At 42.7% G+C, this 27,435-nt stretch overlaps 1 protein-coding gene across 23 annotated transcripts in view; it reads right to left on the bottom strand.

Moving 5' to 3' along the window:
- The window catches only part of GARIN2 (golgi associated RAB2 interactor family member 2), a 38,927-nt gene extending 15,447 nt beyond the window's left edge, over window positions 1–23,480 (bottom strand). For 9 of the 23 annotated variants that reach the window (XR_011384867.1, XR_011384868.1, XR_007911785.2 and 6 more), the window contains exons 1-6: window positions 23,021–23,480; window positions 14,787–14,874; window positions 11,876–12,029; window positions 6,982–7,190; window positions 5,299–5,833; window positions 3,807–4,054 (exon numbers count right to left, since the gene is read on the bottom strand). Coding sequence is in view for 8 of the 23 variants with exons in the window: in XM_008271847.4 (XP_008270069.1) it covers window positions 3,807–4,054; window positions 5,299–5,833; window positions 6,982–7,190; window positions 11,876–12,025 (1,142 nt within the window). In the remaining 15 variants the exon portion in view is untranslated. Of the gene's footprint in view, window positions 1–991; window positions 1,072–2,979; window positions 3,359–3,806; window positions 4,055–5,298; window positions 5,834–6,981; window positions 7,191–11,875; window positions 12,030–14,596; window positions 14,677–14,786; window positions 14,875–21,156; window positions 21,308–23,020 lie in introns of those variants that run through there. The other 14 variants (XR_011384869.1, XR_519376.4, XM_051826359.2 and 11 more) reach the window with 9 other exon arrangements.
- Window positions 23,481–27,435: the final 3,955 nt, after the last annotated feature.

Below are 27,435 nucleotides of genomic sequence, written 5' to 3'. Positions count from 1 at the left end.
ATCTGCTCTCCCACAATATGGCGCTGGGAGAGAAGTAAACAGCTTCTGCACAGCTGCCTCCAGTTCAACCAATAAACTGTAGGACTTGCTCCTGATTGGAGAGCAGCGTACTCGGCGTGTGGGCAGCCGAGTTGGGATTGGCGGAGGAGGACTATAAAGGAGGAGAGAGACGGCATGCACCAGGAACATCTATGGGGAACATCTAAAAGGAAAATCTATCTGAGGAACACCTGTGCAGCCCCCGAGAAGAGCCGGCCGGCGGTGTGCCGCTCCCCTGCGGAAGTGGGGAATGCGGCCAGGGGGAACTGCCCTTCCACGGAGGTGGAAGGGATAGTAGCCAACCCGGGAAGAACCAGCAGCAAACCCGGGGAGGGCCGAGCAGACGAAAGAACAGCGCAGGGTCCTGTGTCGTTCCTCCACGAAGACGGGGAGCGACAAAAACAATATTGGCTCTAGTTTGAAGTAAACATTCTTTAATATTATTAAAGGAAAACACCATTATGTGAATCTTTTCTCTGATCAAAAATATAAAAATGTATCAACTGTGCTTAAAGTGCTATGGTTTTTTTGGCTCTTTTTTTTTAAAAATTAAAATTTATTTGTTTATTTGAAAGGTAGAGTTAGAGAGTAAGAGAGAGAGAGAGAGAGAGAGGAGAGACAGAGGGAGAGATTTTTTTTTTTTAATTTCAAGACCTAATCATTTATTTGAGAGGTAGGGTTACAGACAGAGAGAGGGAGAGACAAAGAGAGATTTTCCATCCACTGGTTCACTCCCCAAATGACCATAATGGCCAGAGCTGGGCTAATCCTAAGCTAGGAGCTAGGAGCTAGAAGCTTCTTTTGGGTCTCCCACATGGTGCAGGGGCCCAAGCACTTGAACCATCTTCTACTGCTTTCCCAGGCCATGAGCAGAGAGCTGGATCGGAAGTGGAGCAGCTGGGACTCAAATGGCATCCATATGGTGCTGTGGTGTAGTAGGTTAAGCCTCTACCTGCGGCCCTGGCATCTTGTTGCAGCCATTTGGAGAGTGAACCAGTGGATGGAAGATCTCTCTTTCTTCTCTCTGTATCTCTGCCATTCAAATAAATAATAAAATAAATCTTTAACATTTTTTCTTAATTTTATACTAAGCTTGCTATATTTTGTCTGCTAAGATTCTAAGAATTCCGCATTTATTGTCACAAGTAGGATTAGTCTAGAATTCTTTTTTTTCTTTGTTTTGTTTTTGCCTGCTAAATTATTTGCTTCATGTAATTAGGGAAACTAAACAGTATTTTTTTCTGTGTGTCTATATTTAAAAGGAAACATACATAGCATAGAGATAATTACTATAGTATCTCAAAAACTGTTCAAAAAAAGTCAGAACTATGTTTTTAATGGGAACTCTTTGACAAATTTGCTCTATTTTCTTAAGGTCTCAATTTCTGATAGTGCCAGTTTTGTCTTTCATTTTTGTTAAAATCATTTGTTTACTTTAGTATTTCCAAGTTATTAAAGCACAGTTGCATATAATCTTCATCATAACATTGTACTAATTTTTCTATTAATTTTCCCTTCTACCCTTTTAAAAAATAGCCATTCCAATGGTTTGACAGTTTTGTTGTTCTTTTTGAAGACTCAGTCATAGTATTCTGGCATTTCAAACTATTCAAAAATTTTTGATTAATTTATTTTTTAAAATTTGGTATATAGAGTTAGTGAGAGAGAGAGAGAGACAGAGAGAAAGGTCTTCCTTCTGTTGGTTCACACCCAAAATGGCCGCCTCGGCTGGAGCTATGCCGATCCGAAGCCAGGAGCCAGGTGCTAAGCACTTGGGCCATCTCCACTGCCTTCCCGGGCCACAGCAGAGAGCTTGACTGGAAGAACAACTGGGACTAGAACCTGGTGCCCATATGGGTACTGGCGCCCCAGGCAGAGGATTAACCAAGTGAGCCATGGTGCCGGCCCCTGATTAATTTACTTTTAAGTTGATTTTTCCCTCTTTTCTTTGCTTATTTTTCCTTTTTTTTTTTTTTTTTTTTTTGACAGGCAGAGTGGACAGTGAGAGAGAGAGACAGAGAGAAAGGTCTTCCTTTGCCGTTGGTTCACCCTCAATGGCTGCTGCGGCCGGCGTGCTGTGGCCGGCGCACCACGCTGATCTGAAGGCAGGAACCAGGTGCTTCTCCTAGTCTCCCATGGGGTGCAGGGCCCAAGCACTTGGGCCATCCTCCACTGCACTCCCGGGCCACAGCAGAGAGCTGGCCTGGAAGAGGGGCAACCGGGACAGAATCTGGCGCCCCGACTGGGACTAGAACCTGATGTGCGGTGCCGCAAGGCGGAGGATTAGCCTATTGAGCCGCGGCGCTGGCCTTCCATTTTTTGCTTACTTTTCCATAAACATAATTCATTACAGTCCTTTTTCTTTTCTTTCTTTTTTTTTTTTTTTTTTTTTTTTTGGTCTTACTAATAGAACCATTTAGATCTGGTGTCCTTGGCAGTGTTCTTCCAGAATGATCAGCTTAACTTTTTTTTTTTTTTTTTTTTTTTTGACAGGCAGAGTTAGAGAGAGAGACAGAGAGAAAGGTCCTCCTTTTTCCTCTGGTTCACTCCCAAAGTGGCTGCCATGGCCAGTGTGCTGCAGCCAGCGCGCTGTGCTGATCAGAAGCCAGGTGCCTCCTCCCCACTCCCATGCGGATACAGGGCCCAAGGACATGGGCCATCCTCCACTGCACTCCCAGGCCACAGCAGAGAGCTGGACTGGAAGAGGAGCAACCGAGACAGACTCCAGCGCCCCGATCGGGACTAGAACCCGGGGTGCTGGTGCCGCAGGCGGAGGATTAGCCTAGTGAGCTGTGGTGCCGGCTGATCAGCTTAACTTTTATCTTCCTAACACTCCAATACTCACTCACAGTGAACTTGTGATAGACCTATTGGAACTATGAAAATAGTTTTCTCACATTATTAAGTTATTCATTGGAAGTATAGAAAAGTATGATTGCTACATAAAGAGTATACAGAGGAGCCTGTGTTGTGGCACAGTGGGTTAAGCTGCTGCTTGTAATGCCAGCATCCCCTGTGAGCGCCATTTATACTTGATCTTAGTCAAAAGGCCGAGAAGTGATTAAAAGCACTATTTGAGTCCTGACTGCTTTGCTTCTGATCCAACTCCCTCCTAATGTGCCTGAGAAAGCACATTGAGAAAGCACACTGAGAAAGCAGTGGAGGATGGCCTGAATACTTAGGTCCCTGCCACCCACATGGGAGACCTGGATGGAGTTCCAGGCTCCTGGCTTTGGCCTGTCCTAGTACTGGTCATTGCAGTCTTTTGGGGGAGTAAAGCCGTGGGTCAAAGCCCTCTTTTTTTATCTCTATCTTCTCTCTGTAAATAAATAAATAAATAAATAACCAACCAACCAACCAAATAAATATTTCAAATAAATAAATCCTAAAACAGAGAAACAAATGAAAGGATATACAGAGAAGAAAATACAGAGAAGTATAACGATAAAAGAAAATGTCTCCATATTTACTCTAGAAATCATTGCCTCAACTTCAAAATGTGAATGATATGATTCTATGGTATTTTCTGAAGCACACAACAATGGTCATCCGAGCACACAGCCCAGAATGCCAACTGAATGATGTGAGAAAATAGTGTGAAAATAAAAATTTGCTAAGGTAGAACCAAATATGGATAGATGAAAGTTGACTTTTACAGAGTATCATCTAGCAACACTATGCCTGAGTTACAGTGACTTTAAAGCATGTCTCTATTTACATTGCTTCCTGTCTTAGAATCCCCTTCAGCATTTTCCCACCTCACATACCTGGATTCAACAAACTTGAGAGCCCTGCTTTTAAAATTAGTCATCTTTTTGGAAGAGGTTTTATCATACACTTCTTTGGATGTATTTGCTTCACTTTCTAGTGGAGTCAAAGTAGTTTGAAAACATCTTTCACCTTGGAAAGTCAGTGTTATGTTTGAGATGGTGACTCGTTTTGAGGATTCTTTGAATTCATTCCTACTTTTTGTATCTCGTAGACACCCCGGCTTCAGAACATTTTCTGTTTTTTCCTTTGAAAATAGAAAATAGCAGGAAATCAGGTAATAGAAGAGTACCACACAGAAATAGATTGTTTATGGAGAAGTAATACAGTAGTTATTTCATTCATACTTTCCGAGTCCCCATCAATGCACAGACATAATAAAGAGGGAGTGAGACTTAGTGTTGGCTGAATGGCCACTAGGTAAAGCACTGGAAGCAGATGGTGGAAGCAGAACCCAACCTACTATAGCCTGACATCGCATGTTCAAAAGCTCATATTGTCATGCACACCAGTGTAATTTCACACAAGACAATGAGCACTTAATTAGAGTACTTCCTCTTTGTGAGTTGTTGGAGCAGGGAAGATTTTCTGGAAATGCCTTGCTACTTACTCCCCAGTCTGAAGTTGTTCTTAATTAAAAGCATGTAATAAGATGAGATTTTGGGGGGTTCATTATAATTCTAAGGAGTTTGTTTTTCAAAAGATTTAGATCCAGGAACTCCATTCAGGTTTTCCCTGTGGGTGGCAAAAAACTCAAGCACTTGGGCTACCATCTGTTGTCTCCCGGGCACATTAGAAGGAAGCTAGACCAGAAGCAGAGTAGCTGGAACTCAAACCAGCCCTCTGATATGGGATGTCGCCATCCCAACCAGCCATTTAACCTGATGCACCACAACCTGGGTCTTCTGGGTCTGACTCCAGAGTTCTCCATTATACCCTTGCTTTCTGATGGGGTAAGTGCAGGGGTGAGGAGGGTCACTGCGTATTTCAGGAGTCATATTACAACTCCTCTATACCAGCATTCAGGGATTGGACCTCAGTGTTAAAATTAACTTACTCAGGAGCTGGCATTTGGCCTGATGATTAAGAAACCTGTGTCCCACATTGGAATGCCTGGGTTCATTACCTGCCTCTGGCTCCTTACTCCAGTTTGCTTCTGATGTGGACTCTGAGAGGCAGTGGGGATTGGGATTGGGTTCCTGCTACCCACACTGGGGACCTTAATTGCATTCCCAGTTCCTTGCTTTGGTCTTGCTCAGCCCTGGTCAATGTGAGCATTTGAGGAATGGACCAGCAGATAGGAACAGACTTATTTGTTCACTTTCTCTCTCTCTCTCTCCATCTATTAATGAATTTTGACAAATTTAATTAGTTTACTCTGAGTAGGTTCCATAGCATTTTAATAACCAGTATCAGCTAGCCAAGAAGCATCACATGGTTACTGCTCTAGTTCTTGATTATCAAAGACTGAAAGTCTTCTGGGTCACCTACCTTTTCCTCTTGCTTGGCCTTGATTATATCATCATTTTCAAAGACCACTGTGACCCCTGAGAAGTTTGTGACATCAAAGTTGTCAGTGACTTCTGTGACTTCTGTGACAATTCTTATATCTGGGACTTCTGGGATCACATTTTCTGGAACATCTGTGACATCGGTGACGTCGGTGACATCTGTGAATTCTGAGAAATCTATGCTCTCCGTGACTTGTATGGCATCTGTATATGAATACATGTGTGGGCTTGATACAGCTGAGAATGCTGTAATGTCCATGATGTCCATGGATTCTGTGATTTCTGTGCTGTTAGTGATTTCTGAGAGGCTTGAGACCTCTGACACCTTGGAAGCTTTGGCTTTCTCCTGATTCAAGAGGGAGATGAGGTCCATCCACTGAGAAAATAAGGTGTCCTGTTTGTCTGCAGGGGCACAGAGCTGTAGGTAGTAGGCTCGACCACTCACCAGCTTTACTTTTAGACGCATGTTCTCAGCATCATGCACAGAAAGAGTCACAAACTGCAGAGGGAGAAACCTGCAAACAAATGCAAAGGTAGCATTATTTGGAGAACTATTAAGAAACCTATAAAAGGGCTTTTCTCTTATATTTTATAGTAACTTAAACAGTGAGACTCAGGACAACAGGATTGTCTCCTAAGACTGATGTACTAAAATACTGGAATGTCAACTTTTTAAAAAATTTATTCATTTATTTATTTGAAGAGGTGAGGAAGAGAGAGAGAAAGAACTCTCCCACCTGCTGGGAGTCTCCAAATGCCTTCAATAGCTGAGGCTGGACCAGGTCAAAAGCAGGAGCCTGGAACTCAACCTAGGTCTTTCACATGGGTGGCAAGGACCCAATTACTTCAATCATTACCTGCTGCCTCCCAGGTTCTACATTAGCAGGAAATTGGAATCAGAAACAGAGCTGGAACTGTAACCCAGGTACCCTAACACAGGATGTTAGGGTGATATCTTTTTTTTTTTTTTTTTTGAAAGTCAGAATTACGGGAAAAAAAGAGAGAGAGAGACAGACAGACAGACACCATCCACTGGTTCACTCCCCAAATGGCTGCAAGGGCTGGACCTGGGCCAGGATGAAGCCAGGAGTTATGAGCTTCTTCTGTGTCTCCCACATGGGTGGAAGGGGCCCAAGTACTTGGGTCATCTTCTGCTGCTTTCCCAGGCTCATTAGCAGGGAGCCAGGTTGGAAGTGGAGCATCTGGTTCTTACTATGCGACAATGCCGGCTCCCCAAGTGAGCCACTGTGCCAAATGCCTGCTCTAGGATGTCAACTATTTACCATGGGAAATTGTCCATTTTAATTAATCCTACAGAGTTGAATCTTGGAGTTAAGTGATATACTCAAAATCAAAGTGGAGTTAGCTGCTGAGACAAGGCCAGAGTTAATGCTGATGGAGTTGGGACATTGTGGGAAGATGAAGCATGCCCCTGAGCTTCAGTTCTTGTTGCTTAGGTTTCACTTTTGAAAGATAACCACCTGTTTGACTGCCTTTGCCATAAACTATTTTCCCCAACATTAAGGACACTGCTGTTTGTCATTGGCAGCAGGAAGTACAAGTGAAGTGCTCCTTTGGAACAACTGTCATCAGTGTTTCCATTTTCAGCCCCACAGGAGTCAAGTGTATATTCTGTGAGATCCTTAACCTCTTTCTAACTCACCTTGTGAGCACCAGTTTCTCTGTGGAAGGACATGTCAGGAGACTTTCAAACAGGGGTTCTGTATCTTCTGTATCTTTTTGGGCAGCAGGTGTCAGATGTGCCAGCAGCATCACATTGGGAGTCTTCTGGGTGGAACTGGAAGAACAGATGCCTACGGTCACCCAGTTGGCTCGGTTGTGAAGGTAAATGGATTCACCTCTTCTGTTGACCTGAGTGCAGAGAACAGGAAGTTTTCTGATAAAACGCATGGTCCCAACAACTTGGCTTACCTGAGCAGTGTGATGGAGGACAGGAAATAAAGGAGACATGAATCATCATGCGTTTGTTCCTTAACTTATGCTTATGTATTCTTGTGATAACACAATAAGCAGAGAGTCCCTGATCTATGGGGGTAAACCATGGAGAGCAAACATATGATTTAAGTAACATGATTTGACTAATTAATAATTATTATATGAAATGTTATCAAGTACAAGATGAGGATGCTATGGGAGCATGTAAAAAGAGACTGATTTAGATTATAGAGTGGGGATATAAGAGATGATGCTGGTAAACATTAAACAGCCAGCTCTCAGATGATGCATTTACATATAAGTTGTTTTTAAAAGCTACTTTTCAGGGTCCGGGTTGTGGTACAGTGGGTAAAGCATCTCCCCTGCAGTGCCAGCATCCCACATAGGCACCAGTTTGGGTCCCAGATGTTCGACTTCTGATCCAGCTCCTTGCTAATGTGCCTGGGAAAATAGTGGAGGATGGCCCAAGTGTTTGGTCCCTGCATCCATATGGGAGACTCAGAAGAAGCTCCTGGCATCTGGCTTCAGCCTGGCCCAACACTGACTGTTACAGCCATTTGAGGAGTGAATCAGTAAATGGAAGATCTACTTCTTTCTCTCTTTGCCACAAAGCCAGCCCTGTTATAGAATTTAATTTTTAATGCTGGCTGTCTAACAGATGACTTGCAAACTTCCTGAACAATTATCAATTGTCTGACTTCAGCACACCCCTGGTTATGGGGGTCACAGAAGTCTCCCCTGAGGAAGGCACCTCTAACTGACACTTGAACAATGTGAGAGATAAACTGGGTGCGTAGAAAGGAGAGGTTTTCAGGCAGAGGAACAGCATATATAAAATACCCAAAGTCCAAGTGTCTTGGGTAATCAAATCTCTGTCAGCTGGTGGAAGGAAGGCCTGGAAAATGGGTATAGAGAGATGGGAAGGAAGCCAGAAAGGAGCTACTCTTTGGTTTCTCAGCTGTGCAAAAACTGGTTCTATTAAAAAACCAATCACTGGGGCTGGCGCTGTGGCGTAGCAGGTTAAAGCCCTGGCCTGCAGTGCTGGCTGCTTCACTTCTGATCCAGCTCTCTGCTATGGCCTGGGAAAGCATTGGAGGATGGCCCAAGTCCTTGGACCCCTGCACCTGCATGGGAGACCCAGAAGAAGCTCCTGGCTCCTAGCTTTGGATCAGCTCAGCTCTGGCTGTTGCTGCCATTTGGGGAGTGAACCAGTGGATGGAAGACCTTTCTCTCTCTCTGGCTCTACCTCTCTCTATAACTCTTTCAAAGAAATAAAATAAATCTTTTAAAAATGTTTCAAAAATAAAAATAATTAAAAAACCAATCAAAGCCATTCAGAAAGAGGTTGTAGCATACATTATTGATTACTTACACAGAGCCATTTCCTTTCTGTAACACAGCCCTGGTTTTGTCCAGGGTGGCTAGTGATCCAGATCAGGGGTTAAATCCTGATTAACTGAAAGGGGAGTGATTCCAACCCCCATTTTCCTCCTCTCCAGTGACTGATTTCAGCAGAGGCATGTGACACAGGCCTGTCCAATGAGACCTAGGTGGAGCCTCCTGGTGGCTCTGGAACAGATTTCCTTAAAGGAGGTCATCCTAGGTGACCTTAGAAGGATACACTAGGATGAGATATATCTCATGTGCTGCTAGCAGCTACAATTGTCCTATTTGTGATGCTTTGAGGGTGACAGAGTAAAATGAGAGGACTTGGGTTCTCTCAGGGATGAGCTAGTTCTCTGGGGCTCTTTCATTCTGTTTGAAGTAATTGTTTCTCATTTTCATTTAAGCCAGTTGAGTCAGGAATCACAGTAATTTGCTGCCAAAAATGTACTAACCAGGATTGGTTGTGCTTTTTTTTTTAATATTTATTTATTTATTTGAAAGTCAGAGTTACACAGAGAGAGGAGAGGCAGAGAGAGAGAGAGAGAGAGAGGTCTTTCATCTGCTGGTTCACTCCCCAATTGGTTGCAACGGCCAGAACTGCACCCATCCAAAGCCAGGAGCCATGAGCTTCTTCTGGGTCTCCCACATGGGTGCAGGGGCCCAAGGGCTTGGGCCATCTTCTACTGTTTTCTCAGACCATAGCAGAGAGCTGGATGGGAAGTGGAGCAGCCAGGACTAGAACCGGCGTCCACATGGGCTGCTGGCGCTTCAAGCACCATAGCACCAGCCCCATGTGCTTTTTAATTTTTAAAATTTGTCAGCTATATGGGGGAGACACACACACACACACACATATACACAGAGAGAGAGAGAGTTCCCATCCACTGATACACTCCCCCAAATGCCTGCAATAGAGCCAGGAACTCAATCTGGATCTCCCACGTGGGAGGAAGGGAGCAGTGACCCTCTGCCTCCAGGATCTGATTTGGTAGCAAGCTGGAGTCAGGAGCCAGAGCTGGGGATCAAACCCAGATACTCTGACACGGGACATGGGCATGAAGTCCTAACTGACTTCTTAGCTTCTGGGCTGAACACCTGCCCTAGTTGTGCCTCTTGAAGGATATGACTTCCCAAATTATATTAGGGGGCTGTGTCTGAGCTGTAGACTGCTAGCTGTCTCTACCAGTGTAGGGCACATGCTATGTAATTTCATTAGAGCGGGCAAGAGGTAATATGGAAATGTCATGAGAAGAAAAGTGAAACAGGCCGGCGCCGTGGCTCCCTGGGCTAATCCTCCGCCTTGTGGTGCCGACACACTGGGTTCTAGTCCCGGTCGGAGTGCCGGATTCTTCCCCAGTTGCCCCTCTTCCAGGCCAGCTCTCTGCTGTGACCCGGGAGTGCAGTGGAGGATGGCCCAAGTGCTTGGGCCCTGCACCCCATGGGAGACCAGGAGAAGTACCTGGCTCCTGCCATCGGATCAGCGCGGTGCACTGGCCGCAGCGCGCCGGCCGCGGTGGCCACTGGAGGGTGAACCAACGGCAAAGGAAGACCTTTCTCTCTGTCTCTCTCTCTCACTGTCCATTCTGCCTGTCAAAAAAATTAAAAAAAAAAAAAAAGTGAAACAACAAAGTAAGATTATTAGTAGGAGGCCGGTGCCGTGGCTCAATAGGCTAATCCTCCGCCTGTGTCAGCAGCACACTGGGTTCTAGGCCCGGTCGGGCACCGGATTCTGTCCTGGTTGCTCCTCTTCCAGTCCAGCTCTCTGCTGTGGCCCGGAAGTGCAGTGGAGGATGATCCAAATGCTCGGGCCCTGCACCTGACTCCTGGCTTCGGATCAGCGCAGTGTGCCGGCCATTGTGGGGTGAACCAACGGTAAAGGAAGACCTTTCTATCTGTCTCTCTCTCACTGTCCACTCTGCCTGTCAAAAAAAAATTATTAGTAGGAAAGAGCTTTGTAGAAGGTAAAGCACTTCATGTCACGACTTGTCACATATGTCCTGGGGCATCACTGAAACAGGAGATGTTTCTGGAAGCTTCACCTGCTGCCTTTGGTACACTGGAGGTGGAGAGGTCACGCTGGTGCTTGGTATTAGTGCAGAGAACATGTGGAGGAGGAAGTGTCCTTACCTCTTGAAGTATCTGCTGTCCTCCTTGTCACCCCTCAGTGGAATCAGCTGTATAGATTCCTGAACATGTTGGAGGCAGAGCTAATAGCTTTGTGTTTGGTGTTAGACACTACTGTGGTGTTTCCATGAACATTAGGTGTGGCTTATACCAATTGAACTCATTTTCCCATTTCTCTGTTGGAATATTTAAATGTCTAATGTTTAGAGGAAACTAAGCACTGCTCTGAGACGCACTGCAACAGTTTCATTCATAATATATGAATGAAAAGCTTCCTTAGAAGCTCTCCCTGACACTATCTGACAAGTATGTTTTATCTTTGGAACTAAGAGCTGTGATTCATCTTAATCCACAGCTTATCACAGATGTTATTCTTTAAAATGTTTTTCAGGTCTAAGAAAGAAATTATCTGAATCCTTTCCTATGACAGGATATTTTCAAAATCACTTAGTGTAGTTTTGGGAAGATTATTATAGAACAATAATTATGGTAGAATTAAAACAGAATTCTGTCATGAAAGTATGTTGGGAACATTGGCGCTGGATGTCTCTTTAACATTATAATGCTTTCAGGTTGTTTAAAATTAAAAATTGTTCTTTTAATGGTATCACATTTTCCCTCACCACATTAAAAACATAATTCTTGGAGTAGATGTTTAGCCTAGTGGTTAAAATGCCAGTTAAGACCCCTGCATCTCCTGTCAGAATACCTGTGTTCAGTACTCAGCTCCAGCTCCTGACTCCAGCTTCCTGCTAAGGCAGACCCTGTGAGGAAGCAGTGATCGTTTAAGATGTTGGGTCTCTGCTACCCACATGGGAGACTTGGAGTGAGTTCCCAGCTCCTGGATTTGGCCCTGGCCCAGTCCTCATTTTTGTGAGCATTTACAGAATGAACCAGCCACTGGGAACTCAGTCCGTGTGTATGTCTTTCTCTCTGATTCTCTGCCTCTCAAATAAGTAAGTAAATAAGCAAATAAATACTTTTTAAATAAAAGGTACCACACAGTTCTTTTCCCAACCTCCTCCATTGTTTTAGAGAAAATTAGTTACTGAAGTTATTGGAACTTAATCCAGAGCACGCATATTATTTACCTGAATAAAATTGCTCTCTAACATGGGAGGAGATACAAATGGGTCATATTCTCCTTTGTCCAACATATTTTGAAGATATCCTGGATCTTGAGACTGTGGGACACAGAGGGCATCTTGTTCATCAGTCAACTTTTTGTTGTTCTTCTTCATTGTGCTTACATTCAAACATCAGAAAATGCAGGGAACAGAAATATAATTAATGGATACAGAGAGAATTTATCTGACAGTTGTCTCATTTATTCATTGATTCAGCAAACATCTGTATATGCTTGGCACTGTAGATGCATCTAAATAGGACTGATAAGATCCCTACCCACATGCACTTTATATTCTGTGAGGACACTGATAGTAAGCAAACAAAAAAAAGTTAGATTTTAGGGACCATAGAGACTCTAAAACAGATGCATGTGATAAAAGTGACTGGGGTATGTGGCTGGAATGGTTAGGAGAGGCCTCTCTAGGAGATCTCTCAACATGGACTTCCCTACCTTCACAAATTATTTTTTCTTTCCCTAATTAATGGTACAGGTACCATTTCCATCATGCAGGATTCTTAAATCCTTTTTTGTAAGTAAGGTATTAAAACTATGCTAAACTGTCAGAGAAGGGGAGTCAGGAGGGGAAGAATAGACATAATGAATAAAGAAAGAGAAATCAGGATAGCTTTTTAAAGTGGTGCAATTTTGAGATATTTCAAGAAGAGGAAAACAGAGAACACTATTCAACAATTGATGGATGGTAAGTAAGATGAGATATAAAAAACACTTCCTAGATTTAGCAATAAGGAGTCATTGATGCTTTGTTTGAATTATAATCATGAGGAAAACATGATTTATTATGGGGAATGACTTTTAATATTGTCATATGCACATTTTTGAACAGTTCAAAAATACTTACTGTAAGTCTTAAATGTTTTCCCAATCTTTCTTTAGAAAATATAGTTAATTTCTACATGCTATTAATAATTTTATGTGAGGAATAGTTTTTTTTTTTTTTTAATTTTTTGACAGGCAGAGTGGACAGTGAGAGAGAGAGACAGAGAGAAAGGTCTTCCTTTTTTGCCGTTGGTTCACCGTCCAATGGCCGCCGCGGCCGGCGCACTGCGGCCGGTGCACCGCGCTGATCCGATGGCAGGAGCCAGGAGCCAGGTGCTTTTCCTGGTCTCCCATGGGGTGCAGGGCCCAAGCGCCTGGGCCATCCTCCCCTGCACTCCCTGGCCACAGCAGAGAGCTGGCCTGGAAGAGGGGCAACCGGGACAGAATCCGGCGCCCCGACTGGGACTAGAACCCGGTGTGCCGGCGCCGCTAGGCGGAGGATTAGCCTAGTGAGCGGCGGCGCCGGCCTAGGGATAGTTTTAATTGCAGAATATGAACAAGACTTAGGAGAACCTCAACTTTTTAGTACAATATTGTTTGTTTTCAATTTTCAACTTTTAAAAATAAAACTACAGTGCTTTAAAAAACTATATTAAACCAAGAACACTTCTTCCAGACTATTCACCCATGACTGTGCCATAACTCTTGGTTGGGAGATAAATATTGGATACCTATCTAATTAGTGACAGTTCATTCCCTGCTATCTCCCTCTGTCTCTGAAAAATCGCTAAGTAGGAAACAATGATGCTATGCCATTAGATTTCACCTTTCATCTATTAGAAATGACAATTCTAAGAGAGAAGCAGGGGCCCAGAAAGCAATCTGTTCAGAACATTCAAAAGATCACTCTTCTTATTTGAAAAGATCTTTTTTCTGAAGGAGATATACAAATGACCAATAAGCACATGAGAAGATGCTCAAATTACTAATTATTAAGGAAATGCAAAGCAAAACCACAATGAGATATCATGTCATACTCATTAGGATGGCTACTATTAAAAAAAGCAGAAAATAACAAGTATTGGCAAGGATGTGGAGAAACTTGAAACCTTTTGTCCTATAGACAAGAATGTAAAATGGTACAATTGCCATGGAAAACAGTGTAGTGGAAATCTGAACTCTGACCACAGTTATTTCCACTAAACCTGCTTGTTGTGGCACAGAGCCTCCATTAGCACTCTTACAGTTATACACAGGGAAAGTAAAGTGAGTCAAGAAAATTAAGAAAGTCATATAGTTCACAGAACTAAAATGTAAAATGAATGAGACCAAAAAGGGAGCATTCATTTTAAAGGAGATAAAAAACAAAAACAACCACCTAAAACAAAGAGAATTAAAGTAAGAATCAACAAAATTTAATTAGTGTTAAGTGGCAGGCAACAAACACTTTTCATGAACTATCTCATTTAATTCTGATAATACTTTGAAATAGCCAGATATACATCTTATAGACCATGCAACTGAGGGTTTGTAAGGAAAAATTATGTATCCCACCTCACATAGTTTATAAATTCCCAAACCAGGAATTCAGACCCTTAGAGCCTGACCAGAGACGCTCACGCTATTGCTGAATGCTCAGTCCTGCCCCAGGTGCTTAAAAGTATGGGTGTGAGAGGTGGTCATGAGGAAAAATAAAGAGGAGCAAAATAATACAGAAAGTGCTCTTCCACTCTGCTTTCGGTTCCCTTCCCTTCCTGAACAAAGTAGTCATGAAGAGATTAGGTGGGACAGAAAGAGGTAGGAATCTGTACTGTGAGAAGTGGAGAGCCATAGCTCAGAACCCAAGGAAGGAAGAACAGTTAGAATTCCTTACACTTGGTCCTTCTCAGCTGAGTTCACAACTCACCTCCTGAAATCTAGAGAAATTCATCACTGTAAGCATCTTCTTTGGTATACTGGTATACTGCCAGAGAGGAAGATGAAAAGCTTGGGAAGTAAATAGAAGAGGGCGTGAGAAAGGAAGAGAGGAAAGGGCATGAGAGGGTGTGGTCTTGCAGCTCCATACGGTCTCATCCACACATATGATCAGATCTTACCTCAACTCAGGGCTGAGCCACAATCCTCTGTTGGAGACAAAATTTTTAACTCACTCCAGTTTGGGCTTCCTCCTTTTCATGATGAAGTCTTTTATGAAAGAAACAAAAAGAGTATATACAAAGGATTGAAGAGGATTTAGCTTCCCAAACTCAAGCAGATGTTTAAATCCCACAGTCTTAGGTTGATGGTTAATGTATTAAAGGTGATATAATAATTTTGCTATTTAGGTGGTGGGCCCAGTGGGAGGTCTTTAGGCCACTGGGGGCTTCTCCTTGGAAGGCGGTTTTACGAGAGAGTTGGTTATTTAGGGGTTGGGCCTAGCTACTCTTGCTCTGCTTCCTGACTCACAAGTAGCCATTCTCGATGCATGTTCTGCCATTGCCAGCCTCCACCAGATGCCAAACAAGTGGGCTGCCTGCTTGGACCATGAGCCTCCCAAAACTCTAAGACAAAATAAACCTTTTCCTCTCAGGATCTCAGTTAAAGTAATGAAAAACTGATAATGTATATAGGAAGCTAATTTCAATCCTAATCCTTATCCTTATTTCAAATGTTAGCTTCATGTGTAAAAAGAGTTCTAACATGCCGGTGCCACGGCTCAATAGGCTAATCCTCCACCTGCGGCACCGGCACACCAGGTTCTAGTCCCGGTCGGGGCACCGGATTCTGTCCTGGTTGCTCCTCTTCCAGGCCAGCTCTCTGCTGTGGCCTGGGAATGCAGTGGAGGATGGCCCAGGTCCTTGGGCCCTGCACCTGCATGGGAGACCAGGAGAAGCACCTGGCTCCTGGCTTCAGATCAGCACAGTGCGCCGGCCGCAGTGCACCGGCCGCGGCGGCCATTAGAGGGTGAACCAATGGCAAAAAGGAAGACCTTTCTCTCTGTCTCTCTCTCTCTCACTGTCCACTCTGCCTGTCAAAAAAAAAAAAAAAAAAAAAAAAAAAAAAGTAGAGTTCTAACAAAATGAGGTGGGTGAATGAGCTGCTGTCCCTGTTTGTGTTGAGTTGTTGTTGATGTTCTTCATTGTGATCCTAAGTCCACAGCTCATAATTGATCTGAAATTGCCAAATCATAGTAATCCTGGGCTCCAGTGGCTAATGAGGATATGTGATAATATTGCAAAGGAAGTACTACAGATTGTACTACAGCAGATGTGTTTAAGTGCCACTTAAAATGCTTTCCTTATCATTACCTGGAAAACTTTGTTGGTGCCTTCTGGTAAGATTAAGAAAGTAAGAAAGTTCCCACACAAAACCTGCAGAATACATATCAGAGACTTGGAAGAAGGTCCCAGAGACTAGAGTACACCTTTAAGGAATGCACAGAAGAACAATAGGCAGATGTTGGGGATGAAATTCTGTCATAAGAAAGCACTGAGTTATGTAACTAGCAGTATATTTTCTTTCTTGATGGTACATAAAATAATTACATATCAAAATTGAGGGATCTTAGATTTGAGGGAATGCAGCAATCAACTCTTGTTCATCCAGAGGTGATTGACAGATTGCATATTTTGGAGGAAAAAAATCACTCTAACAAAGCAAAAATATCCATATATCAGAGGATAGATTAGTAAGTGGCTTACAATTTGGAGAGTCACAGTCCAAGATGGGGTAGCCTATTAGTTCAAGCATCTGGTGAGGTCAAGGGATTGCTGAGGGATGATCACATGGTAAGCCAGGAGGTAGAGAGAGAAGCTAAATTGAATTCAGCTTAAATAACCAACCCCCTCAAGACAGCCATCTTGGAAGCACAAGCCCTCAGTATCCTAAGGAATTCCCACTGGGCTTATCTTCTAGCTATCATAGTTAGATCAAGTCTCCATCCCTAATCCATTAACCACTAGCATAAGATTTTGGGGACTAAGCCCCCAATACATGGGCCTTTGGGAGTATATCCAGCTATTATACAAACCATAAGAGAGGGTGTATTTAATATTTACAGAATCTCACTGATCTTTAGATGCCTACATAGCCACTAGGACTAGGGAATGCTCTTCCCAGTACCCCTTCCCTGATGTGGCCTCTAGAAACCCTTGGATCTGAGAAGAAGTCCTCTGGAAAGCACTGAGCAGATGATCTTCCAGGAGAGCAGGTGTAGCTGTGGAATCAGGAAACACAGTGGGGAGGAAGAAATTAAGGAAAGGAAGGGATTCAGGGGGATTTGCAGTCATGACTGGGTCTGGCCTCCTCATCCCTTTTGAACCCTGTAGCAAAGGTGAAGTCAGCTAAAGAGCAGAAAATGTAACAGGCTCTTTTACCATCTTACATCTGCTGTGATGTTTGTTTCTGAATATTTGTCTTGGAATTAGTTTGACACTTTTGGGTTGAGTGTTTATAGATTGTAAACGCATGCTGATTCTCACTAGTTTTGTTGTAACTAATTTGATGTGATTTGTGCACTGCACCACTGTCTTGCAACCTCTCCAATGATCTGAGTTAATTAGTGGAGATGGCACTGTTCTTAAGACAGACAAATAGTTCTGTGAAAAGAATTTTGGTCACACACACACACACACACACACAACACCACCATACACTATGTCATTGGTTCAAGTTAAACCATTGATTGTCTATCAAATTAACTATTACTTCATTTATTCTCAATAGGAGATAGTTTTAAAGTTTTGGTATATGTCTTTCTAGTTTTAGAAATAGATTTTTAACTTAATGCATATATATATATATGAGGCTTATCAAAAAATTCAAGGAAAATTCATATGAAAAAAATGCAGGAATTTCAAAATTTTTATACCAAAATAAACTTACCTCTTTTTAAAAATAAGTGATTTTTTTTATAAGCTTTTTATAAAATTTTTTTGAAAGAGTTACAGAGAGAGAGGGAGAGACAGAGGGAGAGAGATCTTCCATCCACTGTTTCGCTTCCCAGGTGGCCATTAACAGTTGGGGCTGGACCAGGAAGAAGCCAGGTATAAGGAGTTTCATCTAGGTCTCCCATGTGAGTGCAGGGGCCCAAGTACTTGGGCCATCTTCTGCTACTTTTCCTGGGCCATTAGCAGGGAGCTGGATAGGAAGTAGAGCTGGGACGTGAACCTGCACCCATATGGGATGCTGACATTGCAGGCAGAGGCTTTATCCACTATGCCACAATGCTGGCCCCTAAACTTATCTTTTAGTTATATATTCTATGTACTTTTTGAAATACCTGTGTGTATCATATATTCAAATCATAAAATATAATGTATTAAATTTTGCCACAACATTAAATATTTTTCTTTTTAAAATAATTTTTTAAATATTTATTTATTTGAAAGGCAGAGTTACAAAGAAATGGAGGCAGAGAGAGAGAGAAGAGAGAAGGGAGGAGAGAGGAGAAAGAGAGAGAGAGAGAAGTCTTCCATCCACTGGTTCACTCCCCATGGCTAGAGTTGGGCTGATCTGAAGCCAGGATCCAGGAACTTTTTCCAGGTCTCCCAGGTGGGTGCAGAGACCCAAGGACTTGGGCCATCTTCTACTGCTTTCTCAGGCCATAGCAGAGAGCTGGATCAGAAGTGGAGTAGCCGTAACTCGAATTGGCCTTACCAACTACGCCACAGAGCCAGCCCCTTAAACAATTTTTATTTTTTTATTTTTATTTATTTATTTATTTATTTTTGACAGGCAGAGTGGACAGTGAGAGAGAGAGACAGACAGAAAGATCTTCCTTTGCCATTGGTTCACCCTCCAATGGCCACCACGGCCGGCGCACCGCGCTGATCCGAAGCCAGGAGCCAGGTACTTATCCTGGTCTCCCATGGGGTGCAGGGCGCCCAAGCACTTGGGCCATCCTCCACTGCACTCCCTGGCCACAGCAGAGAGCTGGCCTGGAAGAGGGGCAACTGGGACAGAATCCGGTGCCCCGACCAGGACTAGAACCCGGTGTGCCAGCACCGCAAGGCGGAGGATTAGCCTAGTGAGCCGTGGCGCCGGCCACAATTTTTATTTATTTATAAGACAGAGAGACAGAGTGAGAGAAAGAGAGAGAGGGAGGGAACGAAAGGGGAAGAGAGAGAGGCAGATATTTTCTATCTGCTGGTCACTCCCCAAATTGCCTGCAGTAGCTAGGAGCCAAGAACTCCATCTCAGTCTCCCATGTGGGTGGCAGGGACCCAAGTCTTTGGGCCATCACCTGCTGCCCTCTGGGGTACACATCAGCAGGAAGCTGGATTAGAAATGGAGTGAAGACTTGAATCCAGGCACCCCAATATGGGATGTGGACGTCCCAAGCAGGATCTCAATTGCTGAGGCAAATGCCCACTCCAACATTAAATATTTTTAAAAATAGCTATTACTAATCATGATGTGGAGCCTTTTGAAACATCAAAATCTCTTGTATGATGTGTGCTAACTTCACTGTGCACAACGGTTAAAATGATGTTTGAGAAACGGTTTTCTTTTCAAGGAAGCAAATTGGCTCAGGGTTCTCACTCTGACAACTCCTTGTACTTGGTTTTGCTTTCTTTGGGGAAGGGTAGAGAAGAGCAGCCTGAGAATCAGCTCAGCCCTCTTATTTAGGGATTCATGTTCACTGAGATATTAATTTTTATGGTTCAAAATAATTCTTATTTATATGAACTAGAATATTAATTTTGTTTCCATAATAATTTTATCCTTAGATCAGTTTCTAAAATAAGCTTATTGAGGTATAATTCATATACCATTAAATTCACTCATTTATAGGGTACAGTTCAATCAATTATTTTTAGTATATTTACACAGTTTTATAACCATCACCATAATCCAACTTCAGAACATTTTCATGATTAGACATGGATATATCTTTAATTTATTTAAGTTTTTATTTATTTGAGAGGCACATGGACACACACACACACACACACAGAGAACACACTCCAAACACCTATAATGGCTGGGGGTGGGCCAGGCTAAAGTTGGGAGCCAGAAACTCAATGCAGGTTTCCCATGTGGGTGGCAGGGACCCAATTACTTGTGCCATCAACACTGTTTTCCAAGGTCTATATTAGCAGGATGTTGGAGTCAGGAGCCAGAGCCAGTTAACAAACCCAGGTACCATGATGCGGGCCATGGATGGCTTAACTGGCATCTTAACTGTTCAGCTAAACGCTGCCCTTGTCCTTATTTCTCTTAACTAGTGCTTTTTTTCCTCCCTTCGATCATTTTATATTTTAAAAAAGATGCATTTATTTGAGAGCAGAGTTAGAGAGGGCAAGAGGGAGAGAGGGCGAGGGAGAGAGAGAGAGGGAATCTTTCATCCACTGGTTCACTCCCCAGATGGCTGCAAAGGCTGGAGTTGGGCCCATCTGAAGCCAGGAGCCTCCTCAGGTCCCCCACATGGGTAGAAGGGCCCAAGGACTTGGGCCATTTTCTGTTGCTTTCCCAGGCTCATCGGCAAGGAGTTGGATTGGAAGTGGAACAGCCGGGACTTGAACCAGCACCCATATGGGATGCCAGTACTTCAAGTGGCAGCTCTACCTGCTATGCCACAGCACCAGCCCCTCATTTTAGTCTTTTTGCGTAAAATCTATGATTTTTCCAGTTTCAGTTGAATGGATTTATTTGAACCAAAAATAAATCTATCATTTAATTAACGAACTAGCAGTTTCATTAGATCGTACTTTTCTGCAGATTTGCAATATACTTTTCTTTCTTCCTCTTTTTTTAAAAAAAGATTTAGTTATTCATTTGAAAGGTAGAGTTACAGAGAGATGGACGGAGAGAGAGAGAGAGAGAGAGAGATAGAGAGAGAGAGAGAGAGAGAGAGAGAATCTTCCATCTCCTGGTTCACTCCCCAAATGACCATGATGAGTGGAGCTGGGGTCAGTCCGAAGCCAGGAGCCAAGAGCTTCTTCCAGGTGCAGGGGCCCAACTTGAGCCATCTTCCGCTGCTTTCTCAGGCACATTAGCAGGGAGCTAGATCAGAAGTGGAGCAACTGGGAATCAAACCTGTGCCCATATAGGATGCTGGCATTGCAGGCAGTGGCTTCATCCACTACACCACAATGCTGGCCCCCTTGCACTAGAATTTTCATTTGGAAAAGTTTGTTGGCTACTTTTAATAGAAGAAAAAAAGGTAGAGAGATTCCATATTAAATCTGATTGTAGACCAGAAACCGATGCCAGTTGTGCAACATGGAAACCAAGCACAAGAAGCAGTGTAGCGTGTGATTTCCAGGAGTGGAGCTCCCTCTGCCCTAGACATCCCATGATGTCCCAGAACTTCCCATGGTATTTCAGAATGTTGGTAGAGATAAAGAACCAAAAGATAAGCTTAGAAATGGGCATTTATCCTAGTGGTTAAGATGCTGACTAGGATGTTTGTGTATTATTTCAGAGTGCCTATGTTTATTACCTGCATCTGGCTCTTGACTCCAACTTCCTGTTAATACATACCATTGGAAGATCAATTGATTGAGTTCCTGCCACCCACATGTGAGACATGGATTGAGTTCCCAACTCCTGGCTTCAGCCCAGCCCAGTCCTGGCCATTGCAGCCATTTGGAGAGTGAATCAGCAAATATGAGCTCTGTCAGTCTCTCTGCCTCTCAAATGGAAAAAAAAATAAGATAAGGTTATTTTGGTTCAAAAACAAATTTGAACAGGTTGGTATTTGGTGTAGCAGTTAAAGAAGTGTCTTGGAATGCCAACATTTCATCTCAGAGTACCTGTGTCAAGTTCCAGCTAAGCTTCTAATTCCACCTTTTTGCTAATCCACACCTTGAGAGACAAAAGGTGATGGCTAAACTACTTGGGTCCCTACCCATGTATTGGAGAATTGGATTGAGTTCCTGGCTCCTGGCTTTGGCCTGGCCCAGTTCTATATATTGTGGGCATTTGGGAAGTGAAACATTGGATTGAAAATCTCTATCTCTCTGCCTTTCAAACAAATGAAAACACACACACACACAAGTTTTGAAAACCAGGCTAGTTTTTTCATAATATTGATTTCCCATGAACTTTTTGAAGGCTGAGAACAATATGGAAATGGAGAATGTTCACATTTGGTGGTGTTAGGCTGTGTTTATTTTCCCAGGAATAAATGCAATAATCTGGAATTTTTTGGAAATTTGATGGCTGAGTGTTAGTAGGAATTGGGAAGAGCCAGCATTGAATTATTCCACATGGCTTTCTGCCTGTCTTATTCAGAGGGATGTCTAAAAACGTCCCTAAAATGCTTTGTATTTTAAAAAAAGTTTTTAAAAGATTTATTTATTTATTTTAAAGGCAGAATGGCACAGAAAGAGATCTTCTATCAACTAGTTCACTCCCAAAATGACTGTAACAACCAGGTCTGGGTCAAGCTCAAGCTACGGGCCAGGAACTCTCTCCTGGTCTCTTATATGGAAGGCAGCTGGCCATCTTCCACTGCCTAATTAGGTAGATTAACAGGAAACTGGATCAGAAGTGGAGTAGCTGGGTCTTAAACTGGCATTCAACATGGATGCTGGTGTTGCAAGTGGTGGCTTTACCTGCTGCACCACAATACCAGCTCCCTCTATAGATGTTTGCTATTTACCATTCTCAAGTGGTCTTTTCCCTCTAATATTTTTATAAACATTTTTCAAAACTATGACAAAGTTGAAATAATTCTATAGTAACATCTGTATATCCAACATCTAGATTCTTATGTGATTTTAAAAATGTTTAACTGTAATTACATGATATTTCTTAAATGAGACCATTTACCTGTCACTGTTGAAACTATTCTCTATGCCAGTTGGTGCTTTGAGGGTAATTCTTCATGGGACTTTGAAGTACAGCATTTACCTAAATTATTTTTTCCATGATTCTTAACATATTAATAAACGTATTTTTAGGACAGACAGGTCCATCAGAGTTCTAGCTTGAACTTTTTAGAAGGGCTCTCTGCATTCAGGATCTTTTCTGTCCAATTTCAGTAATTAAAAATAGCCATCTTCCTACAAATTTACTCAATTCTCAGTCACTTATGGAAGAAAATTGGGGTGACAGGAAAAATCAGGATTTAAACATAATCCATAAAATATTTTTTTATTTCAAACTCAACCTGTCAATGAGCTTATTGTTAAGAAAAAGAAATTCAGCCACCAAGTATTAAGTGCTTGAGCTTTCCTGGTTATTCAGTTGAGGTACAAGAAATGAAACTATGAAGAAAAGAGGAAAAGGGAAGAAAAATAGACATTCTGCCCTCAAATTATTAGAATTAACTGATTGATTAATTAAGTATCCTTCTCTCTCAGGTTCATAGCCAAGTTGCAGTAACCAGACAACCACTTACTTAAAGATGAGGCTGAAAAGATCTCTGGGAATCTCCTGGATGTTGATCAACTAGGAGAATAACCTCCAAATAGCACGTCTCCACTTGTTCACATTTCTTTAGCAGGTTGGTTTCTGTCTTCAGGGCAGGCAACTAACCCTGTGGTAAAATAAGTGCAGGCCAGACCACCCTGGGCATTGTTCTATTGCTCCTGCATCACAATGTGGTGACATAGTCTACCCAGAGAGAGTAGCCACTCAGGTGGTATCCTCAGCATTTCCTGGGCTCAGGTGGCAGTTCTAGCAATGTGGAGTTGTTAGGAGCTTCCGTAGAGAGAAAAGTCAATTTAGCAATAGAACCATGGAAAAGATAACACAGAAAAAGTTAAAAATACTTTATATCACATATCATTCAGTTGATAATACATTATTCAATCACCTATATCCTAGTTTTTATTGATTTAACATGCTTATTGCACCTTGGGCCTCTGTGAAGAAAGGTTTTAAAAGAATATAGTATTATTCGAGGCAACTCTGCTTAGAAAGACAATGAAGGCTGGACATTTAGCTTACCCATTTTATCTTCATCTCTACGGCATCCAGTGTGTTCTAGACATGTTCTGTCATAGGCATTCAGTAATTGTTGGGTGAATGAATGAATATGGATAGCTTCTCCCTGGAGGTATCCTCTCTCTTGAGACTATTTGGTTCCTTGTCCTTGCCTTTTGGTGTGTTTCAGACTCTCCCCTTTCACAGTATCCTTCTTCATTTCTGTGTTTCAGTCAAGTCTGCAGATGCTCACCTACCTACAACCTACCATCAAGGAGGTCTAGCTACCTCCTTGTCTGTGCACAAGGATGGAAGAACACAGCGGGATACTAGCTGACCACTCAGAATGAGGGAGAGCATTACTTTGCTGAATCTTCTCATCTGGGGTCACTTTCTTATAACAGGGTCCAGAAATATTTGTTGCAGACTAGACATGAAATACCAGTTTTGGAAGGATGGTAACATACCTATTGTCTCAAGAACCATAACTTCCAGTTGGGGCCAGGTATGGATGTCAGGAGACCATGGCACCCACTCCTACAGTATGTCTTTCAGGAAGTTTTCCTGGGAGCAGAGTTGAGGGCAGGGTATGTAGCTTGGCTATTCAGTGATATCTGTCTCTGGTGTCAGAGCTCAGGGCATATAGCAGGTTCAGTGTGAAGGCAAGGGAAGCCTGTCCCCATGCAGGCCTGAGGGGTTCTTCTGTTATTTTTTGTCTCAGATGCTGTGAGCCCCATGTTATATGCAGAGCACCACCTTTTTGATGGGCAGATTCTTCTTCCAGTCATGCCCTGGTAATTGACTAGGTTTCTAGCCATCCATTTCTTCATTCAGCAATTTATTGCATGACCACCACTTGTTATGTTCCTATTCTTCCTGCCAAGGACCAGGAAACATTTTTGCATAAATCTGATATCACTTCTTCAGTATTGATAATATTGATTTGATTCTGAGTTGTCTTGATGAAATCCTTTAGTATTATCTTTCATTTTTTTGAGGCAATTGATACATCAAAGTGTACAGCTATAATGCAAGAGGGAATTAAGAATTTGTCCTTATCCCTCCTGGGAGGGTTCTTTGTTTGTGCCTGCATAGGATTCTCCCTGCTGCATGTGCTAAGCTTGGAACAGGAAGGATTCCTGCCACATTCTATCTCTGGCTCCCATAGCCGGGTGCTATGCCAGATCAGTGCTGCTGGCCAGTTCTGTAATGAGCATGTACTTCTTACTGGGCAGTATGCCAGATGGGCTTCAAAGAGGAACAGTCTCTGCCCTCAGAGAACGTATCATGAAATCAGGGAGGGGCATGTTATAATATTTCATGTGATGCAGTGATGAGATTGAGTGTGCACGGGGACTCTGGGAGCACAAAAGCAGGGCACTTTGTTCAATCTGGGGATTTAGCGAAGTCTTCTAGACTCAAGTCAATTTATTTTAAAATATTTTACTTACTTGAAAGGCAGAATTACAAAAAGAGGGAGAGAGAGATGGAGATGGGAGGGAGAGGGAGAGCTTCCATTCACTGATTTATGCCTTAACGGGCTGGGTTAGGCCGGAACTAGGAATCTGGAACTCCTTCTGGGTCTTCCACGTGGGTGGAAAGGACCCAAGCACGTGGACCATCTTCTACTGCTTTCCCAGGTGCATTAGCAGGGAGTTGGATAGGAAGCGGTATAGCTGGAACTTGAATCAGTGCTAATATGCGGTGATGGCATCACAGGCAGTGACCCAACATGCTGTGCCACAACTTTGGTTCTCAAGTCAAACCTTGAAAGATTACCCAGTCTGAGCAAGAACACAGAGGCATAAAATGACAGGATTTGAGGTGGTAACTGCAATGGTCTGATGTTACATAAAATAGGAGAAGAGAAAAAAGTGAAGCTGGAGGAAGGAGAGACTAGAATGGGGGGGGCGGTTGAATGTCATAACTGGACACTGGGACCTCATCAGCTGCAGTGGTTTTCTAGTAGAGTTTTACAGGAGGGTTTTATGTTCTGGTTGATCATTCTGATAGCAGTGTGCAGGACAGATTTGGAGAGGGCAATCTTTGAAGCACAACGACTAACGAGTGGGAATGGAAAGGAGGGGGTTAATTTAGGAACTATTGGTAGACTCAGAATTTGGTGACTCATTGGATGGGGGTAGTGAGAAGTAAGATGACTCAGAAATTTCTGGGTTGGGAAGCAGTGAATGATGGTGCCATTAACCAGGAAACAAAATATAGACAGAGGAACAGGTGTAGGAGGCAGAGAAAAGCAGTTGCATGTCTGTCAGAACTTTTGTTTAGCATGACACCTTGTAGTCAACAGGTGACTAGTAAATAATTGACTGTTTTTTCCCCACAGAATCCTTTTATTTAATGACTACAATTTTCATAAGTACAACTTTAGGAATATAGTGATTCTTTTTTTTTTTTTTTGACAGGCAGAGTGGACAGTGAGAGAGAGAGACAGAGAGAAAGGTCTTCCTTTGCCGTTGGTTCACCCTCCAATGGCCACCGCAGCCGGCGTGCTGTGGCCGGTGCACCACGCTGATCCGATGGCAGGAGCCAGGTACTTATCCTGGTCTCCCATGGGGTGCAGGGCCCAAGTATTTGGGCCATCCTCCACTACACTCCTGGGCCACAGCAGAGAGCTGGCCTGGAAGAGGGGCAACCAGGACAGAATCCAGCGCCCCAACTGGGACTAGAACCTGGGGTGCCGGCGCCGCAAGGCGGATGATTAGCCTAGTGAGCTGCAGCGCCAGCCCAAGGAATATAGTGATGCTTTCCACCAAACCCTCCCTCCCACACCTCCTCCTCTTCCCTCTCCCATTCCCAGTCCCTTTCTCCACTAAGATCCATTTTTGATTAACTTTAAACACAGAAGACCAACTCTATACTAAGTAAAGATTTTAACAATTTGCACACACACACACAATATTTGAGAAAAACTTTTACAGTTAATTCTCATAATACAGCTCATTGAGGACAGAAGTCCTGCATGGGAAGTAAGTGCACAGTGACTCCTGTTGTTAATTTAACAATTAATACTCTTAATGTATGACATCAGTGATTGCCCGAGGCACTTGACATGAGCTGCCAAGTCTATGGAAGCCTTTTGAATCCACAGTCTCTATCAGTATTTAGATAAGGCCATAAGCAAAGTGGAAGTTCTCTCCTCCCTTCAGAGAAAAGTACCTCCTTCTTTCATGGCTACTTCTTTTCACTGGGGTTTCTCTCAGAGATTCTTCATGTAGGATTTTTTTTTTTTTTTTTTTTTTTTTTTTTTTGCCACAGTATCTTGGCTTTCCATGCCTGAAATACTCTCATGGGCTTTTCAGCCAGACCAGAAGGCCTTAAGGACTGACTCTGAGTCAGAGTGCTATTTAAATTGATTGCCATTCTATGAGTCTGCTGTGTGGACTGCTTCCCATGTTGGAACATTCTCCCCTTTTTAATTCTATCTATTATTATTACCAGATATTTGACCTTATTTATATGTTCCTTTTAATAATTAATCTTATCTATATGATCATTTTAACACTTAATATTGTCACTTTAACACTTAAGATGACATTTTTACCACCCAGCTTAATGGGATTTGGGGTCCCATGGCAAGTTTTTAAAATGTACCATTGAAAGTAAGTCCATAGGAATGTATGCAGAACTATACAGGTTTACAGTTACAAACTTCCTCCTCTCTCTCTTATTCCCAATCTTATTTTTTACTGAGATCTATTTTCAATTGACTTTATACACAAATGATTAACTCTATGTTAGTAAAGAGTTCAACAAATAGTATGAAGAAGAGAAAAAGAAAAAACTGTTCCTCAACAGTCAAGAAAAGGGCTGTTCAAGTCATTGCTTCTCAAAAAGTGGCAATTTTACTTCTACAGATTTCCTTTTAGG

This window comes from Oryctolagus cuniculus, chromosome 20, assembly GCF_964237555.1.
Source record: "Oryctolagus cuniculus chromosome 20, mOryCun1.1, whole genome shotgun sequence".
NCBI classification, from domain to species: domain Eukaryota; kingdom Metazoa; phylum Chordata; class Mammalia; order Lagomorpha; family Leporidae; genus Oryctolagus; species Oryctolagus cuniculus.
This window is presented reverse-complemented; position numbering and strand designations above follow the sequence as displayed.